Source organism: Leptopilina heterotoma, unplaced genomic scaffold (assembly GCF_015476425.1).
Source record: "Leptopilina heterotoma isolate Lh14 unplaced genomic scaffold, ASM1547642v1 Lhet_361, whole genome shotgun sequence".
Taxonomy (NCBI): Eukaryota; Metazoa; Arthropoda; class Insecta; order Hymenoptera; family Figitidae; genus Leptopilina; species Leptopilina heterotoma.
The window spans coordinates 592,887-614,683 of record NW_025111042.1 but is presented as its reverse complement, the minus strand read 5'-3'; the positions used below and the strand labels follow the sequence as shown (position 1 = coordinate 614,683).

At 29.6% G+C, this 21,797-nt stretch overlaps 1 protein-coding gene across 4 annotated transcripts in view; it reads right to left on the bottom strand.

The window, feature by feature from the left end:
- The window catches only part of LOC122505636 (paired box protein Pax-6-like), a 233,798-nt gene that overhangs the window by 97,231 nt on the left and 114,770 nt on the right, over nucleotides 1-21,797 (bottom strand). For 2 of the 4 annotated variants that reach the window (XM_043617386.1, XM_043617385.1), the window contains 2 exons: nucleotides 5,917-6,082; nucleotides 2,041-2,227 (listed from right to left, as the gene is read on the bottom strand). In XM_043617386.1, the coding sequence (XP_043473321.1) occupies nucleotides 2,041-2,227; nucleotides 5,917-6,082 (353 nt within the window). The remainder of the gene's footprint in view (nucleotides 1-2,040; nucleotides 2,228-5,916; nucleotides 6,083-21,797) is intronic. The other 2 variants (XM_043617387.1, XM_043617390.1) reach the window with 1 other exon arrangement.

Below are 21,797 nucleotides of genomic sequence, written 5' to 3'. Positions count from 1 at the left end.
AATGCGCATCGGTACACTGCGCAACAATGCGCTAGTGAAGAGCGCCGATTTAGAATACGAGTCAACTAACGTTTCACAAACTTTCACTAATGATTCGTAAACATTCAAACAGCCATTGATAACAATTCAGCATTAAATCTAAAACAATTGGTCACATACTGGCATTCTAATCAATCCATGACTCGTTTTCAATCGTTAAGTAAAGTTAAGCAACCATCAACGGAAAAAGAGTCCCGTCTCAAAGTAATATACTAATCCATTAATGGTTGACGGACTTTTTCTTTCCGTGTGTAAACTTCTATTTTTTTTTAGTAAAATTTACTAGTTTAAAAGCAAAAATAATTTTTAATTAGTAAATTTTACTAATAAATAATTTACTTTAGTTATTTATTAGTAAAATTTACGAATTGAAAAGAATTCTTACTTTTAAATTAGTAAATTTTACTGATAAGTAATTATTTCCGCTAATTTATTAGTAATAGGTAGTTACTAATTTATTATTTATTACTAAAATTTTATTAATAAATAGTTTAGTAATTTATTTATATAATAAATTTTTCTGATAAATAGTAAGTTAGTTTTCTTATTTATTAATAAAATTTACTCGAAAATTTACTAATTAAAATGCACGTAAATTAAAAATCTTTTAAATTAGTAAATTTTAATAATAAATTAGTAGAAATAATTATTTATTAGTAAAATTTACAAATTTAAAAGCTTTTTAATTAGTAAATTTTTTATCATTATATGAGGAAAGTAAATTACTATTTATCATTAAAATTTACAAATAACTAACTAATCTATTTATTAGTAGAATTTACTAATTTAAAATAAAAAATCTTTTGAATTAGTACATTTCTGTAGTTTGACACCAAAACATCCAAGAAAAAAAATCCAAAGTACAAAAAATCCAAAGAGAAAATGTCCAAAGTAAAAAAATCCAAATGAAATAAAAAAAATAAATCAAACCAATTTTGAGGATGAGAAGACTCTTAAATTTATTCCGTTTGTATTCACATTTACATGTGAATATGGTGACCAAGTAATTTGATATATTCTAATTCTTTCTCCTCCTGTGAGTACTCTTCGTAAGTTTTTACTATATTCAAAATTTGTTCGTCTAGACGTCTTTGCTTTCCAGGCGGCAAATTTTTTACTCCTTTTCCCAAGTTTAGGTCTCTTAACATGTACTCCACATCGGCTTGTTCCTTTTGTAAGTCTTTGAGAAAGTGATACAGGCTTGGATGACTTCGTCCGACTAAAATTTGAAATCTATTATGCCACCCTTCCGAGGCATTGTTGGTACGAGCAGTTCCCTGAAGTACTGAGTGATAGTGGTTCCAAACAGATTATAATTTTGAAAATTTTGAATAAATGTGAACGAGAAAGAGAAATTGACAGAAGATTAAAGAAAAGACAACCGCATAAATAAAAATGACAATTTCACATTGCTTATATTTTTTTGGAATTTTTTCAATTTTGGACTTTTTACTTTTACTTTGGACATTTTGACCAAGACATAAAATCCAATCTAAAAAATCCAACATAAACAATTTTCAAAATTTTTTTTTGGATTTCATTGACTGTGGACTTTTTGTCTTGGACTTTTTGGTTTGGACTTTTTGTCCAGGTACCCTGTAGTTTTTATATATAGAATATTAGGTTTTAAATAAATATAATAATATATTTTAACTAATTTTTTAGTAAAATTTACTAATGATTTACTAATTTACTAATTTTGATTTAATAAATTTTACTCATAAATAATGAAACTTAACTATTAATTAGTGAAATTTTCTATAATTTAAAAGCAAAAAGTCAGTCACTAGTACAAAATAGTGAACATTAGTTTATTAATTCAAATTTAGAGAACTTATGGGAAACTAAAGAATAACTAAAAAATTTAGCCTAAAAAGTGTTACGGATAAAAATTTCGTATATATAAATACGAAATTGATTTTAATTGTTTTAAAATAAAATAAAATAAAATAAAATATAAAAGAAGAGAGAATGATATATAAAAATTTGTTAATTACTCACACTTGGGATGTTGTCATTGGTACAGACTCCTTCCTGCAGTAGACGATCTCGAATCTCCCAGGCAAAAATCGAGGGGCACTCGCTCTTGTAGAGGGAAATTTTACTGACGACCTCTGCAGTTGCAACTCGAGGTTTACTGCCGCCAATTGCCCTCGGTCTAATTGAACCCGTTTCATAGTACCTAGAACAATAATAATTTGCGATACAATACAATAAATGTGTTAAAAAATGATAATATTTTATTTATAAAAATTATATTATAATTAACACTAGCATTAAATTATATTTTTTTTGTCTTTAATTTCACTTCTTTCATTATATTCAATTTTAAAATTAGAAAACACTCGGATTTTTCTATTTTTCTTTTAAAAAACTCGAAACAATTGCAAACAATCGCAAAAAAACCGAAAACTTGAAAGTTTGCAATGCAAACTGAAGAGCAAATTTTTTTTTGCAAGATCGAAAACAATTGTTTTAAAGGTGTTAACACCTTTAAAACAATTGTTTTCGAACTTGGCAAAAAAAAAATTCATAGCGTCGATGCAATAAGTAAAAAAAATTACCTAAAGTTTAGAATTTTTTCCAGAAAATTATGTGCACTTTAGAAGCTTCTCTTTTTCTCTCTCTCAGGTTTTTAACGCATATTTTCCGTCTATCCTTTTGAGAGTCTCGTAACGCACGCAAATTAGTTTCCCGTGAGTGGTGAGAGCCTTGAGTTGTTATAATACTTGTATGTATATTTTTCCGAAGGGAGAGCGAGAGAGAAGGAGAGGGAAAACCGCAAGTAAAAAAATACTGCGTGCAACAAGGATAGAGTTATGAAAAAAAAAAAAAAAAAAAAAAAAAAATGAAGGAAAGGAAAAAGACACAAGGGACATACCACAGGAATGTGAAACATGCGACACGATCTCTCCTCCTACACACATTCCTTCACTGTATGGTATATATTATAATACTCGCGCTTGCGTAATAAAATACGCACTTAATTCTCCATAAGCGATAACTGGACCACGCCATTGCGTTTATATAAATATAAAATCTAATTCGTCATTATGACGATGAAATTAAAATTTCCCAAGTATACTTGTAAATTCAATTCTATTTTAAATTTTCGAAAAAAAATAACTTCTACAAAATTGTCAATTAAAAGTATATGAAAAATCTAGATTTTCAAAGAATTGAATTTTAAACTTTATCAAAATTGAATTATTTAAAAAAAAAAATTCATCCTTATAATGCTTCTAATATTCAATTATTATCTAAAACTTTTACTGAAATTCATTTTCAAATCAATTTTTATTAGAAAATTCTACGTAAATTCAATTATTTAAATACAAATGAAATGCAAATAAATAATTTATTGAATAATTGAATGTTTCGCAAAATTGAATTCTAATAAAGAATTTCATCAAAAAACTTTTGAAATAATTACATTTTTTCGACGAATTTTTAATAACTACTTTTAAGAATAATTGCATTTTTTAAAAAATTCATGAAAATATTTTTAAAATAATAATTGAATCCAAGTGATGAATTTTATTTTGAAAATTTAGAAATAATTGAATTCATGCGAAAATTTTTATTAAAATTTTCAAAAATAATTGAATCTCTAAGAATTTTAATATTTATGAAAATAACAGAATTTTCGCGAAGAATTTTATTAAAATTTTTTTAAATAATTGAATAATTCCAGTAAACAATTTTATTATTTGTTAAAATAATTGAATTCTTGTTCAAAAAAATTTATACAAGAATTTTAAATAATTATCTTGTTCGAAAAATTTTATGGAAATTCTACTTTAAAGAATTGAGTTCCGGTGAAATTTTAATATTAATGAAAATAATTGTAAGCTTGCGTAGAATGTTATGAAAATAGTGTTTTTTAAATAATTGCATTCTTCTGGGAAATTTTACAAAAAATTAAAGATCTTGAAAATCTTTGATTTGCGAAATTCTTTTTAAAATAATTGAATTTTTTATAAGAATTTTGTTAAAAGTTTTTAAAATAATTGAACTTTGACCAAGAATTTTGCTATTTAGAAAATTAATATTGAATTTTTGCGATGAATATTGGGGATTATTTATGAAGATAATTGAATTTTGCAATGAATTTTAATAAAAGTTTTAAAAATAATTGAATTTCGATGAAAAAAATTGCTATTTATAAAAATAATTGAATTTCTGCGACGGATTTTATTGCTTTTGAAAATAATTTAATTCGCTGTTGATGAATATTGATTATTTATGAAAACAATTGAATTTTGCAATTAATCGTAATAAAAGTTTGGAAAATAATTGAATTTCGATGAAAATTTATGCTAATTATAAAAATAATTGAATTTCTGCGATGAATATTGGTAATTATTTATGAAAATAATTGAATTTTTCAATGAATTTTATAAAAAGTTTTGAAAATAATTGAATTTTGATGAAAAAATTTGCTATTTACAAAAATAATTGAATTTCTGCGATGAATTTTATTGCTTTTGAAAATAATTGAATTCTCGTGATGAATATTGATTATTATTTATGAAAATAATTGAATTTTGAAATGAATTTTAATAAAAGTTTCAAAAATAATTGAGTTTTGATGAAAAAATTTGCTATTTACAAAAATAATTGAATTTCTGCGATGAATTTTATTGCTTTTGAAAATAATTGAATTCGTGTGATGAATATTGATTATTATTTATGAAAATAATTGAATTTTGAAATGAATTTTAATAAAAGTTTCAAAAATAATTGAATTTCGATGAAAAAAATTGCTATTTATAAAAATAATTGAATTTCTGCGACGGATTTTATTGCTTTTGAAAATAATTTATTTCGCTGTTGATGAATATTGATTATTTATGAAAACAATTGAATTTTGCAATTAATCGTAATAAAAGTTTGAAAAATAATTGAATTTCGATGAAAATTTTTGCTATTTATAAAAATAATTGAATTTTGCAATGAATCTTAATAAATGTTTTAAAAATAATTGAATTTCTGCGATAATTGAATTTCGATAATGAATTTTGTTATTTATTAAGATAATTGAATTCTTTTGGCGAATTGCATTAAAATATTTGAAATAATTAAATTTAATATTTATATTTAGTATTTAGGTAGATATTTAGTATTTAGGTATACATATTTAGTGTTTGTAGAAATAAATTTAAAAAAACAAAGAAATTTTTAATTTGTTAAATAAAAAAATTCTTTTTTGATCCTTTTATGGGGGAGTAAAACGGTTTATCACAATTTAAGCCAAGCGGTACGAGTCAATAAAGATTTTTTTCTAATCTCCAGAGTCAAGAATAGGGTCAACTTAATACTATATATGTATACTGAAAGGAGACTTCTCGGAAAAAGGAATAAAGCGTTTTTAAAAGAAGAAAATGTATATCAGAATCGTGAGAAACTATTTTGGAAAAGAGGGTGTTTATAATCCATGTATATATAAGAATAAGAGAAAAAGAAGGTGGATCAGAAAAATTTTTGATTTTTGAAAAGAAATTTAATTATATAGGGTATAGTAGCATCAGTGAAAGAATTGACACAGCAATAAAAGAACAAATTGATTATTTATATCACGATATTTCACAAATTATAATTTTTAGCACTATCAAAAAAATATTTTTTAGTTCCTTATTTCTTGAAAATATATAGTTTATGCTAAAACAATAAATTCAATATGCAAGTTATTTCTGAAAATAATTTTTTAATTTTTTGATGGGTTATGAATTCAAGAATGGCAATTAAAAGTAAAAAATATCAAAAGTATATACATTTCCTTAAATGTCCTTTCACTGGTGCTAATTATATATAAATAGGGTAGCTATTTAAGGGAAGGGAAAAAATAATTTTATAATAAGCAGTATTGCAACCAACCTGCCAAGGATCTTCGAGACACATCCATTGCTGACCTGCAGAATTCTTGATATGTCACAGGGCCTCGCTCCCGAATGAGCCAACTCGACGATCTTTTGCCTCGTTGAATCGGGCAATGGTCGACCGCCAACGAAAACGCCACCCAGCTGGTTAACCCCACTGTGACCTGAAACAAATAAACATTTTGTCACACATCATTTCAACAAAAAAATTGGTACTTTTTTATTTTTTTTTTATTACATTATTTTAAAAAAGGAATTATGTTAACAATTACTTTTTGGTTTTTCCAGGCTTCACACTCAATTAAATGTTTTGTTACACACTTTTACAAAAGGTAATTAAAATTTTTAAATATTTCAATTTAGTCTTTTGAAATTTAATTATTTCTATAAATTCTTAAAATAACGCTACCATAGATTTAAATTTGAACTGAAAATCATATTTAAATCAATTCTTTTCATCCAAACTTGTACGAGAATTCAATTATTTAAATATGAAAAATAGGTATTGAAAATCATTGAATTGAGAAAAATTTTTGAAAATAATTGATATTTTGACAAGAATTTCATTAAAAGTTTTAAAAATAATTGAATTTCGGAAAAGAATCTTGCTATTTTCAATAATAATTGAATTTCTGCCGCATGAATTTTATAAATTCAATTATTATTAAAAATTTTTAAATTTAATTATTTTGCTATTTTCAATAATAATTGAATTTCTGACGAATGAATTTTATAAATTTTTAAAATAATTGAATTCTTATGTATACAAGAATCTTATTGAATACAAGAATTCAATTATTTAAAAAATTTATAAAATTCATGGCAGAAATTCAATTATTATTGAAAATAGCAAAATAATTGAATTTTAAAATTTTTTAAATTCATGGCAGAAATTCAATTATTATTGAAAATAGCAAAATAATTGAATTTTAAAATTTTTTAAATTCATGGCAGAAATTCAATTATTATTGAAAATAGCAAAATAATTGAATTTAAAAATTTTTTAAATTCATGGCAGAAATTCAATTATTATTGAAAATAGCAAAATAATTGAATTTAAAAATTTTTTAAATTCATGGCAGAAATTCAATTATTATTGAAAATAGCAAAATAATTGAATTTTAAAATTTTTTAAATTCATGGCAGAAATTCAATTATTATTGAAAAAAGCAAAATAATTGAATTTTTAAATTTTTTAAATAATTGAATTTTTATTATAACATAACAAGAATTCAATTATTTAAAAAATTTATAGAATTCATGTCAGAAATTCAATTATTATTAAAAATAGCAAAATTATTGAATTTTAAAATTTTTTAAATAATTGAATTCTTGTCATAACAAGAGTTCAATTATTTAAAAAATTTATAAAATTCATGGCAGTAATTCAATTATTATTGAAAATAGCAAAATAATTGAATTTAAAATTTTTTAAATTCATAGAAGTAATTCAATTATTATTGAAAATAGTAAAATAATTGAATTTTTAAATTTTTTAAATAATTGAATTCTTGTTATAACATAACAAGAATTCAATTATTTTAAAAATTTATAAAATTCATGGCAGAAATTCAATTATTTTTTGTAATTTTATTAAAATTACTGAAAATAATTGAATTTCTGGAAAGAATTTTGTTATTTCAAAAAAAAAAAAGAAAAATTATTATTTCCAAAAATAATTGAATCCTTTAGAAGAATCTTATTATTTATGAAAATAATTAAATTTCTGCGAAGAATTTGATAATAATTCTTTTTAATAATTGATTTTCCTCAAAAAAATTTAATTGAAAATTTATTTTAATTTTTAAATAATTGAATTCGTGTATAAAATTTATTATTTTATGAAAAGAATTGAATCCTAGTGCGGGAAATTTTATTAATATTAGTAGATTTTGTAAATAATTGGATTTCGAAGAATTTTTGATAATAATTGAATCGTTTCTAAGAAATTTTACTAATTTTAGATTTTGTATTTTTTTTAGTATTTTTAATTTTGTATTTTACTAATTTTTAAATTTTTACTCAGTATATTTTCAATTATTCCAGTTTTGTTTTTCACTGATTTTTAAGTTTAGTATTTTTAGTATTTTTCGTTTTGTCGTTTTCCATGCAGATTGAAATTTCTTAAAACTCAAATTTCTCCGGCAAAAATCAGAATTTTAATTTTTTAAATTCATTAAAAAATTGAATGAATTTAAAAAATGACGAAACAGAATACAAATGTCATATTATTGTACATATAGAATAAAATAACTAGAATAGGCTTGTATATAGAAAATTTCTAAAAGATACTTTATAAGTAATAGTATACCCTATTATTAAACTACGATCGGGAAAATTGATTTTAGAAGAAAACATTTCCAAAGTCAGTAAATCATATAAATATAAGTATATAAATGAAAAAAATAAAATTGTGATTCTTCTTCTTTTCATTGATAGGAAAAAAAAAAAATTTTTTTTCTCTATATCTAAAAAATTTTTAGAGTGGAAGATTAATTTCAGGGGTTGGCGAATTCGTCGTAAATCTAACAATCAATGATATTAGAAATGGGAGTCTGTCATGGACCGGAGTGTCCTCTCACATATTATTATACTTTCTTCACAGGAGACCTTTTTTTATTTCGCCTCGTGTGTCTCCGCTCGAGAACTGCCACGCCCGCTTCTGGCACTTTTTTTTCTTCTCTCTCCCTTATATTTCTTGACTCCTTTAAATCTCAAGTTCATTCCATTTATTAACATCTATTCGAATTTATATTCTAAAGTGTGGAAATTATTTAAAATTTTTAACTTTATTTATATTTATGATATAAAATATTTAAAAACTAGTCATCTACTCGTACTTACCCTATAAAATATTATCAAAATGTCTTATAGCGTCTTTTAAAATTAAAAAATATTTACGTTTTTCAAATTTCAAAGAGTAAATTTGATCAAGAGTTTTATATTAAATTTGATTCTCTTTTGAATTAAAAAATTATTTCTGTCTCGAATTAAAAGAATATTTGCGCATTTTAAATAAAAAATTATTCGATAAATGACGTTATTATGGTACTATATATATATATTAAAAGAATGGAAAATCCTATCAGTTTATTTTCAAAGGGTGGTTCGTGATGCATAGGTTCATGTATCAATGAAAGAGAGAAAGAGAAACAGAGAAGAGGGAGGAGGGGTACGCTTTTTGGTGAAAATTTATCACCTCAACCAAATACATATATATATGTATATACAGAATATCGACAAAAGACTTACGCTCGATTGACTTTTCTGAAAAAAAAAATTGAATGAAATGAAGAAGCTAGAATCTGTAACATTTTTGTGAGTTGTAAAAAGAGAAATACGAAAAGCGACAATCTCTTACTAATAGGCCAAGTGGCGCTGACACGCATCACAAAGAGTGAACACGCGTGTTAAAAATTTATTGAATCGAGTGGCGAGAAAAATTATTTATATATACAATAATAGAAAAGAAAATATAATTATTACTTGATTAGTGTTTATATGATTATTGAAATAGCTGCCCAGAAAAAACGGTAAATATTTTAAGAATCTCCTACTTAAATAGGAGAACAAAAATATTCCATACTTTAATTAAGTGCCCCAGTTAAATTAAGTGGGAATTCTTAAAATAAGAATCTTACTATAAGAATATATTCTCATTGTAAGAATATTTCCGCACTTAATTTAAGTGGGGCACCTGGGCACCTTTTTTATAGTATATATATTCTTAAATTAATATTTTTTCCAGTGTAGTGAAGTTAGAAGAAGAATAAATAAGCATATTTAACTCTCTGCTGATGCTAACGACCGTTATCGTCAAAAATCGTCATTCTGGACGCCTGGTGGGGACTATGGGAGTTTCGTTCTTTGGCGATAGAGTGGGGATAAGTTAGCATCAGCAGAGGGTTAAGTGAGAACCTAATTAACTTATACTTTGTATATGAAAATGATCCCCATGCTCGAGTGCGTGAATGAAATATAAGAATAAGCAAAGGCTAAAAGGCGGTGAAGAAATATTGAATGCGACAGCTAAATAGTAATAATAACCAGTACAAATAACAATAATGCTGGGTGCTCATATGCTGGCATTGTTGCGAAAATGCGGATCATAAATATGTTGTAAGGGAATACACACGTGGGGTGGAGAACTTAAGGCCTTGTACAAACGTGCTCCAGGCTCGTTTATGTATTTAATATATCGTATATACATGTATATACCAACGATGAATTGCTGCGGTACTGAGGGGTGCGTTCAAGTGGGCATTCTGCACGATTCGTGTTTTGATATTGTAACGCTTCCATTTAATATCAGTCAACACACCATGCAACCATTTTTATCTCTCTCTTTTTCTCTCCTTAGACTTCATTAGCTTATACAAACCTTAAATTCTTCACCGAGGGCTCTTATTATATATACAAATCACATTTGGTCTCAATATATAAAAAAAGGGAGAAGAGTGCGAAGAACTTTTGGATTATTGCACTGTTTTTGATATCCTTAGAATACTGTTTTATTTACGTAGGAGCTTCTTAAAATTAGATTGCCGTTTTTTCTGGGCACCTATTTCAATTATTTGTTAAAGAATTGGCAGACAAGAAGAGAATTTGGTTAAAAATTTGGGTTAAGGAAAATGAAGAAGAGAAAATTTTGTGATGCAAAATTTGGGAGAAGGAAAGAGAAAGAAGACGAATCGTGAGGTTGCTCATCTTTAACGAAAGAAAAGGATATAGTTTACAAACGAGCGACAGAACATCGCTGACGCGATAGCTGAGCCGACACATTTATCATCCCCCCTGAAAGATTTCTCTTTTCTTCTTTTTCTCTAACGATATGCGCGCGGGATGATTCGCCATCCTCTCTCTGTGTGTGTATGTTCAATAATCGATAGGGACACATGTCAAGACGATCGTCTAAGTTATTAAAATCTGATGACATAGAAAAAAGACGTACGCAGAGAAACCCTGATGATGACACTGATGGGCAAAATCATGCGACTAAATAGTTACTATAACTGTACCATGATTTTGCCATGGTTACTATAACTATACTTCAGCCATAGTTTTACCGCACGTTTCTAAATACCAAAAATTTATAATCTGATCCAAAAATTTTTGGATATTAATATTGACACTTTATTGCAATTTGAAGACAATTTGATACCCTAACACTGTTTATAAGTACAGATCCAGATCCAACTTATCTTTTGAATACGGAAATTATTCTAAGGTCAGAGAATATAGAGAGAGAGAAATTATTGTAAGGTTAGAGAATAGAGAGAGATACAAACAGACATTCGCAGCTTTGTCGAGTAGATGTAACAGTTGACCGTATTCAGAGCAAATCTCACAAAGTTGGCGTCTCAATCGTCCCTTCAGAAGTGCTTCCGGCGAAACGAATGAAACCCTCATCTCGCCTAGAAGAGAGAAAGAGAGACAGTGAGAGAGATAGAGAGCAAGAAGCTATACAAGGGAAACGAGCGATTCAAAGATGCCCACTTGCCTCAAGTGCCTTCCAACTAAATGTTTCGAACGACTGAACAAGGTGTCTCAATATCCAATAGGAAGTACCAGTTATTCATTAAACTTCACCTTCAGACTCTCTAAAACACCTTTCAACTTGTCCATCAATAACAGCAAAAAATTTTAAATAAACCTCTGCTATTTAGTATATATAAAAACCTAATAGTCGAAACTTTGGTAAATTATATCACATCATCTGTAGATTCTCTAGAGAATCTCTACAGAATCTCTAGAGAATTTCTAGAGAATCTCTAGAGAATTAAAGATGTTAGCTAGCATCTTTAAACTTTGCTATGGACATCAGCGGAACTATTTTTTCTGTCTTTGCCTAATGACAAGAATCATTTCATCAAATCGAAATGCGAAGAAAAGAAGATATGCGAAAAATAGATAAATTCCATGTCAACACGCACAGTAAGGAATACTTATTTTTAAAAGTACCTCATCCACAAGCACTCGACAACATATGTCAAACTTTAAAAAGCTACCTGAATATAACACATAACTGAAAACCGGGTCGAATTGAAGAATCGAAAATCGCTCTCCCCTCTTGTATATAAATGTATCTATCGAGCGGTAGTAATTCATCGTATGAACTTCTTTTCTTTCATTGTAGGGATATTTAGCTGTCTATACGTGGAGAGGAGGTATAATTTATGAGACTGCCCAGATGCAGTCTCGGTGACAAGTTGTTGTTGGCTGAAGGGTAGTTTCTTGTAAAATCACTCGTCTTTCAATTCTTCGGCGTGTCGGCGAATTTGTCCCATGCAAAAGAAATCCCTACAAGCACTTATAATACTCATCGCTCTCCTCGCATCCAGACACCTTTTTTTGTATTATAAATAACAGAAAATGAATTTTGACATTCGTTTGTATAAAATGTGAGAAGGAACATCTTGTTTTCTGCTTTTAGCAATCGTGTCATGACTTGAAGTTTATTTTTGTTGGTTGTGGTTAATAGCAAACTGCTGCTGATGTCAAATGCTGCTAATGTCATCTACTATATACTAATGGAAACTGCTGCTAATTTCGGGTATTCCTAATTTCAACTACTACCAAAAAGTACCGCTAACCGAAAACTGCTGCTGTCTTCTTGACTGCAAATTAATAAAAACTGTTACTAATGACTTCTACTATGGTCCTTACTATCATAGTTTTCCTAAGGACATCAAATTGAGACAAAAAAGTTATCAAAATTGTTGCGGAGCATCTTGATAGTTATGGTCTTAATATTTCTTTTGCTATTTTAATTACTTTGCCGTATAAAAAACAAACATTCAATGATTTTTCCCGTCAAACAGTGAACGTACAATTATAAATAATCATTCGATCTTTATTTAAAGATTGTGCAAAGAGTTACATAAAGATATAAACATTGTACAAAGAATTACATAAAGATATAAATATTGTACAAAGATTTATAAAGACATAAAGATTGTACAAAGATATATTTATATAAAGATGTAAAGATTGTAAAAAGATATAAAGATGGTAAAAATATATAAAGATTGTAAAAAGACATAAAGATTGTATAAAGATTTAAAGATTGTACAAAGATTTATATGAAGATTGCCATACAAATATTTACAGATACAACAATTAAAGCTACAACAAAGCTATGAAATTATCAGCTTTTCTCTCTCTCTCTTTCTCCATGCATCATTTATTTATTACCCTATATGAAAGTTGAGATCTCTTATAATAAACTGTCTCTTTTTTGGGATACATTCTAAGGGACTATATTGAGATACTTCGGATGACATGACGAGGGTCAGTTGTTGCTGGAATGACCACCAGGTAAAAATTTCAAGATGAAACGAGAAAGAGAACATATCATCAAGATGAAGGTATAAAAAAAGGAGAGAAAAAAAACAGAATACATCTATAAGGACATATAGTAACAATCATCATAATAGTCTTATTGTTGTGGACATGTTTTGAAAATGAGGATTCTCCCCCTCTCTCTTTCTCTCATGCTCCTTCTTTTTCTCTCTCTCATGAACCCCGACGTTTTGACTGTCATGGCTGACAATAAGCTTCGAGTATTTGTTGCTGTTTGTAGCCAATAATGCCGCGTGGCTTTGACCGCGCCTTGCCCATTTTTTTCCATCTCTCGAGACCCTCGTTTTTTTTCTCCTGAAAATCTCTCTCCAGCTCGTCGACAACCGACAGTTATTAGCATTATTAATGGCATACCTATTGATGATGATGACAGTGAAACCGTTTTTTGAACAATCGTCCAGAAGCTATGATGCATCTGCAGATGTAGCATCAAGAGATCAAATCAAGATGTTATTCATCAAATTTTTGACAATAAGGAACAAACAATGTTTTGTTATTCAACTTTTCGATAAGTTGTATATACTAAACTTAAGTACTAATTCTTCTAAGGATATCAAAATTGAGACAAAAAAGTTGCCGAGGCAACACTTCTGATTCCTTTTTTGTCTCAATTTTGATATCCTTAGAGAAACTGTAAGTTAAATAGGTACAAATGGTACACAAATAGGTACAAATAGTACACAAATGGTATACACAAAAAGGATACAAATGGTACACAAATAGTTACAAATCTGTATAGGATAATTAAAACCCAGATAATAGTGGAATGTTTATCCCCATATTTGAGGAATGACAAAGCTTATTTTAGCGATGATTTTTATCTGCTGCTGCGGGGGAAAGTGTGTTTTGTCTGTTTAGGAGTCGCATTAGCCAATTAGCATTATATTCGGGAAAGGTGAGTTGTGCGCCCCGGGGGACGATATACTAGTAGCAGTGGCATCAGGAACATCGGCAGCAGAGGCAAAGTCGGAAATAGAGCCCAGCAGCGAGATTGGTAAGCTGGCAAAGGCAGCAGCAGCAGCAGCACGAGGCGGTCGAGCTCCAAAGCCGGATCGGACAAAGAGCTCGTAAACGCGTTATTCCGCGCCAACGGATCTGTCAGAGCCGCTTCTCTGGGTGCACTATGTGGAAAAGGCCGGCTCTCTCTCTCTCTCTCTCTCTCTCTCTCTCTCTCTCTCTCTCTCTCTCTCTCTCTCTATATATACATCCGCATCGACATCGACATGAACGAGAAGGAGGATGACGACTACGATGAGAGAGAGAAAGAGAGAGAGAGAGAGCCAAACTGTACGCGTGGATGAGTACGCAGACGGATATAAGTGGGCGACTCTCGCAGGTATTTGTATATAAGGCTGCGGTTGAAGCCTTTTCTTTAATGTTGAGGGACAAGTTTAGCCACTAGCCGTACTATGGCTGTTTGCCATTAGCCACTATAATTATTTGATGTTAGCCACTAGCCATTTGTTACTAGCCACTATAGCCATTTTCCACAACCTAGGTGAAAAAGTTAACGTTAACTAATGATATTAATGTTAGACTAACGTTAATCTAACAACATTTTTTGGTAACTAATGTTAGATTAACGTTAACTGAACGTTATTCTAAGGTTTGTTAACGTTATTCTAAGGTTAGTCTAACGTTATTATAAGATTAGTCTAACATTATTTTAAGGTTTGTTAACGTCATTCTAAGGTTAGTCTAACGTTATTCTAAGATTAGTCTAACATAAGATTAGACTAACATTATTTTAAAGTTAGTCTAACGTTATTCTAAGGTTAGTCTAACGTTAACTATAGCCTTTAGCTTCTAGCCGCACATATCACTGCATGTGCTTCAAAGCAATACCTCTTCCCTTTGGATATATTATATCAGTATAACATAAATTACAACAGGATTAAATTAATTTCAACTCGAACCCCCTGCCAATACCATAATTAGCCGAAACTGCTGGCCTATCAATCACCGCTGGCCAATAACTCAATTCTCAAAACCAATTCATCTCTATAAACTAAATACCGAAATAAATCTATATTCCATTTACCAAAATACATAAACTTTCAAAGAAACGGATTCGAGTACAAAAAAGTCAAAATCAAAGTTTGGAGGATGTATATGCAAAAAGTGTTCGTAGAAAACAAATTCGTTTTGATTTTAACCAGAATTTCTACGGAATTTGTACACATATTCCTCAAATACATAGTCTGATGTGGACCACTATACACAACTACGGAATTATATATTAAAAGCCGTTGCGTGAGATTGAAGGATAACAATAAAGATCGACATGTGTTCGATTGGTAATCCGCGAGGAGGGGAAAATAAGTAATCAGGAGAATTTTTTTTTTTGGGAAAAATCAAGGGGATCAGAGAATACGAAAATTTCGTCGTTTTGGTTAAGAATCTGTAAATTTTTTGGTGACGACTTCGATCCCCTTTTCTATTTTTTTTTCACTTCGAAGTGCGGTTATTACGGTAGAAATGTAGGAAAAATACGAAAGGGACAATGAGAGCGAAATTCACGGTGGGGAATGTATATACAAGAAGGACCGGAGGGTTTAATAGACGTACAATCGGCAACGATCACAAGGTGCGTACCACAATGACATCGACATGGCATTATGGTCTCTCGCTTCTCCACTGTTCCCGTGGGACGATCTATAGGGGTTTTGACATAATTAGGCCTGCTCGTATCGGAATGATCAGCCTGGGAATTTGGGAGTCCGCTTCTTCCGTTCCATGAATTTCTCGAGGTTTTTGAAGCCATCAACAACATTTATCAGTTTTTGTTTCGATTTTAGAAAATAAGGTGAAGAAAAAAAAAAATGGAAATTCGCGGTTTTTTACTTATGAAAATAATTGAATTCTTTACAAGAATTTGTTTGTTTAAAATTTTCTAAATAATTTAATTTCTGCGCGAAAAATTTTATTATTTTTGAAAATAAAATTAAATGTTTGAGAAGAATTTTTTCAATATTTTTGTCAGTAATTGGTCCATAATTTTTCATTTTCGGTCCGTAAAGTCCGTATTTTTAAATACTTAAAATTTTTCGAGCCTTGACGTGGAAGTACAATTGATAATTAACATCCTACAGTTAAAATTAAAATCTACCAAAATAAACTCCTCAATGTGGGTCAACAATTTCATGCCTATAAGAATTATTATGAAAAGAATTTTCAGCAGGTGTGCGGGTGGAATGGTTATTATTCCGCATTAGCAGGACCGTATTTTCAAGTAATAGAGAGAGAGAGGACCTCTCAAGAGGCCCATTTCAAAAAAAGGTTTTTTTCACCCCAGGAGAGGCAGCATTTGTATATACAACCAAGCACTCTGTCGAAACAGGCAAAAAAAAAGAAAAAGAAGAAAAAAACGAAAAACAACTACACACAGGGAAAAAAAGCAGAATACAACAGAGGGAACGCACAAACAAACGAATATGAGACGAGAGAATGATCGAGAGAGTCGAGGAGGTAAAAGGGGTTAAATGAACGAGGGATGGAATTGCTTTCGAAAAATTTAATAAAAGCTTCCTCTCATCCGCGCGCCGAGAGAACGAAACCTCATCGTCATTATCGCCTCCATTAACCATCTCATTTTTGGGGAATAGAAGAAAAATTTTATTTGATGACAGGTACCTAGTTGTGTAAATACAGAATTGAAAATAAATTCCCAATTGGCTCTACTTGTTCGGTTTTTTTTTTTTTTTAAAGATATGTCAATAGTTTTGACTCCTGATGTCATGTGTATTGATCAATCAGTGAAAAGTATCCGTTTGTAGGAAAAAAAAGGAGAGGAGAAAAAAAGAAAGCAAAAGAAGGGGATCTATTTAAAGGCGAGTGTGCCAGTCACGGGGTACAAGTACAATGAGCAACCGATGTAATCTTCAAAAACGTTTAGGGAGAAATTAGTTTGACAGTTGCTCCAGTACCCATGGATACTGTGTCCCCACTCACCATCAATTGTCAAAATATTAGTTTAAGAGTCGATGACATTATTTTCTTTTTTGGCAAACAAATTTACCGGGTGGTTTTCAATAGACTGTTATCGCTACTGCTACTACTACTACTACTACCAGACTACTACTACTACTACTGCAATTGTTACTATACCATAACTTTACTATTTATAGTTTTTCTAAGGATATCAAATTTAAATGTTCTTTAAATAAATATTTTGTTACTGAGACAAAAAAAGTATTATATCACAGTTGTAGCATCCAACTTTTGATATATTTTTATTACGGTATGTTAATATAATTTTTGTTACAGTCAAAGTTTTTTAAAGGACATATCAAATTAAGACAAAAAAGTACGTATCAAAATTGTTGCATTTGATTGTTTGGTTCAACTTTTAGCGCATTTAAAGTTGTGTAAATCTGAAAAAGGTTTAGTGTAACAAATTAAAAAAAAAGATAGTAGCAAATCGTAAAAAAGTAGTAAATAGTATAGGTTTTAGTATAGATGAGTGTGAAGCCTGCGGAATAGAGTATAGTTTAGATTTAGAGAATAGTGTTTTAGCTTAGAAAAGATTATTTTAAGTTTAAAGAAGAGTATTTTAGGTTTAGAGAAGATTTTGGGTATTTTAGAGAATATTTTGGGTATTTTAGAGAATATTTTGAGTATTTTAGAGAATATTTTGAGTATTTTAGAGAATATTTTGAGTATTTTAGAGAATATTTTAGGTTTAGAAAATAGAGTATTTTAAATTTAGACTATAGAGTAGCTTAGGCATAGAGATTAGAGTATATAGAAAAAGTAGAGCCTTAATATCACTCTATATCCTCCCGCGTGTGTTGAATATTACAAGAAACAAAAAAAAAAGTGACGCGTTGGTTTGGTTTTTGTTTTTTTTCCTCGCACCCCCCATATACTCTCTATTACACTTGAGTGGAGGTTCGAAGTCTCGTGACGCGGTTTATAACGCGAAATTTTCCATTTTTCCTCCCCCTGCCCCCAAAGTCCCCCATCGCACAAACCTCTTTTCTCTCTATTCCCTCTCTTTGAAGAAAATGGAGGCAGAGACGCTGCTAACGTATCAAGAAAATGACTGTTTACGAACGCCCTGTGCGTCGACGTGCAAGCTCAAGCAACCCCTTCAAAGAATCAGCCGCATTTTATATCTACCCTTCCTTTCTTCTTCTTCTTCTTCTTCTTCTTCTTCTTCTCGTCGTCAAACCCTCTAAACTGACTCGGTGAGGGTAGGCAGAAAGCAGCCCCTAGGCCGTCAAACCGCTTAGAGCAATGCCATCTTCACGGGAGTAGTGTATATATACATTTTTATGTCAAGGAGTGTGACGCACACTTTTGTACCAATTTACTCTTTAAACTATTCCATCTTTATGCAAGTTATCAGAATACGATAATTTTTGTCATTTGTTTATCTTTTTCTTCTATTTTTATTTATACTTTAGTTCAGGGATTTCTAAATTAAAGTTAATACTTTAATTTGAGTGAATTTTTCCGATAAAATGTGTACATGTGTAAGTGCTTTGAGTACATGTGTAAGCTGTTTTATGTCTATTTCTAAGTTTTGGCTATATGTGAATACATTTTATGTACATGTGAACAAGTTTTAGGTAAATTTTTATAAGTGTATATGTTTTGGGTAAATGTGTCCATGTTTAATCTATATGTGCGGCATGTGTTTTGAGTACATGTGCAAATGTTTTCAGTATACATGTGAAAATGTTTTCAGTACATGTACAGGAGTTTTGAGTACATGTGCAGGTGTTTTGAGTACATGTGCAAGTGTTTTGTGCATATGTGAATAAGTTTTGGTCACATGTGCATACATTTTGTGTATATGTGAGTAAATTTTGGTGATATGTGCATACATTTTTTGTATATGTGAATAAGTTTTGGGTAAATGTTATCATATGAGTACATGTGGATGTGTTTTGATTGACTAAATGTGTAAGTGTTTTGTGTTAGTAAATCTGCTTATATGCACATGTGCAGGTGTTTTGCGTACATGTGTTTGTATTTTTTTATATGAAATTTAACTTAGCGATGATGAAAGGAGCAAACCTTAATTTGGTTTCCATTCTTCGACATATAATGTCAAGTGATATGACTTTCTTTTTTTTTTTTTTTTTTTTTGGTTGAAGCGCATTTTTACCGACGACTCTTCGGACACACGAATGCCCTTAAGTGTATACACACACACATATATATATAGCAATGGGATCTTAGAAAAGACGGACAGAGACTGTACATCTTGCATCAAGTGAATTCGACTGTGAAATTTCCTCTTCAAACAGAGACGGAGCTGGCACATTTCTGTGGGTGGTAAAAGGGGGTGTTTGGAAAGGAGGTTGTCCCCTTTTCTTCTTCTTCTACTACTACTACTTTTCTAGAAAGTGAGGTACGAATTCAGCAAAAGCGGATATACCGTCGAAAGAATCCCCCTGTAACCAGTACACGTACAAAATGGCTCGATAGTAGTAAACCCCGCGCGCGCCGCAGCGTTATATACGAAAAAATAAACGTGTGTACCGGAATTTTTTTTTCTTTTTTTTTTTTGCCTCTCATCCCTCGCTTCACTACGACGGAATTCACGAGTAGCTCTCTCCCTTCGTTTCGCAAAATGCAATAGAGGCGACCGTTTGAATTTCAAAGAGAAGACATTTGAATATCACCTTTTAGAGCTTGTTAAAAAATGTTACGAGTTTTTGGTTCTGAACTGTGTATATATAGTTTTCTTATATTCTGAAATGTGAGGGAAAAGCGAAGCTTATTCTTGAAATTGGTATTATTTTTAATTTTTGGAGAAATTATATCTTATAGACGTTTTTTTGGTTCACATGTACTTAAAACGTATGCACATGTGGCTTAAACTTGTTCACATGTACACAAAACGTATGCACATGTAGGCAAAAATTATTTATATACAAAAAACTAATGCACATATGATCAAAACCTATTCACATATACTAAAAACACTTGCACATGTACTCAAAACATATGCACATATAGACTAAACATGAACGCATTTACCCAAAACATATACACTTATAAAAATTTGCCTAACTCTTGTTCACATGTACATAAAATGTATTCACATATAGCTAAAACTCTTAGAAATGAACACAAAACACTTGCACATGTACACATTTAGTCAAAAAATTCACTCACGTGAATTTTTTGTTTTGTTTTGTTTTTGGATTCGGAGGTCGCGAATGTTGATGCGCATTAGAAATGGCAAAGTGGCGGTATTTTATGATTTAATTGAATAAAAAAGGGGTTGGAGAGACATCTTTGGTAAATGATGAGGGGAACCCATTTCTACAAAGTGGCTGCGGAAAGGTGGCGGCAGACATCAGATCAAAGGGATGAAGAAGAAGTTGCCTGTTTTGCGCGCGCTTTTTTTTCGAGGGTGTCTCATCATCTCATCTCACCCGCGCCGCTTCATCTTTAACAGTAGCACGTTTTCGTTCTTTCTTTCCTGTTTTCCATTCCACTTTCACTTAATTTCTTTCCCTTCTCTTAGGGAAACTTTCCTTTCTATAAGTTCACTTTAAACTCTTTCCTTTTTTTTTCTTGTCCCCTGCTCTTAATTTTTTTTCATTTTTCCATTCTCTTCATATCTTAATTTTTTTTCCATCTCTTAATTTCCTTCCTTTTTTCTTTCCTGCTATTTTAACTCTCTTTTTCTTTTCCTGTTCTCTTAACTTCCCTCCTTTTTTTCTTCCCCCTTCTTCTAATTGTGTTTCTTCCATTTCTATCTTTCTTCCTAATTTTGATCCTTTTTCCTTTCCCCTTCTCTTAATTTTATTCCCCCTCTCTTAATTTTGATCCTTTTTCCTTTCCCGTTCCCTTAATTTTCTTCCCCCTCTCCTAATTTTGATCCATTCTCCTTTCCCGTTCTCTTAATTTCCTTCCCCCTCTTCTAATTTTTTTCTTCCCTTTTTCCTTTCGCCTTTTCTTAATTTCTTTCCTTTTTTCCCATTCGCCTACTTTTAAACTCTTTCGCTTTGAAAAACTTTCGACTTTAATCTTCAGTATACGAGGAGAGAAAAGTTCGTCTAATGTATCCAATTTGTTTTTCGATGGCCTAACTTTTTTCGAAGTTATTCGTAAAAAAGTAGATTTTAATAATTTTAGATCAAAATAAAAATATTAAAATTATTACTTTTTTACAGTTTGAAATTTAATTCTTTCTGAAAGCTTTAAATATTCCATTATTATCTTTAAAATTTTAACTAAAAATTCAATTCTAAATCAATTCTTCTTTAAAACTTCTATAAGAGAATTCTATTATTTAAGTACAAAAATAAATATTTTATTGAATAATTTAATTTTACTTAGAATTTAAATCTGAAAAAGAATTTTATCAAAATTTCTTAAATTTTTATATTTATAAAGATATAATTGAACTATCGAAAGAGAATTTTAAAAAAATATTGAAAATAATTGAATTTTTGCGATGAATATTGTTATTTATGAAAATAATGGAATTCTGCAAGGAATTTTATTAAATTTTTTTTGAAAATAATTGAATTGTTCGAAAAATTTCTTTAA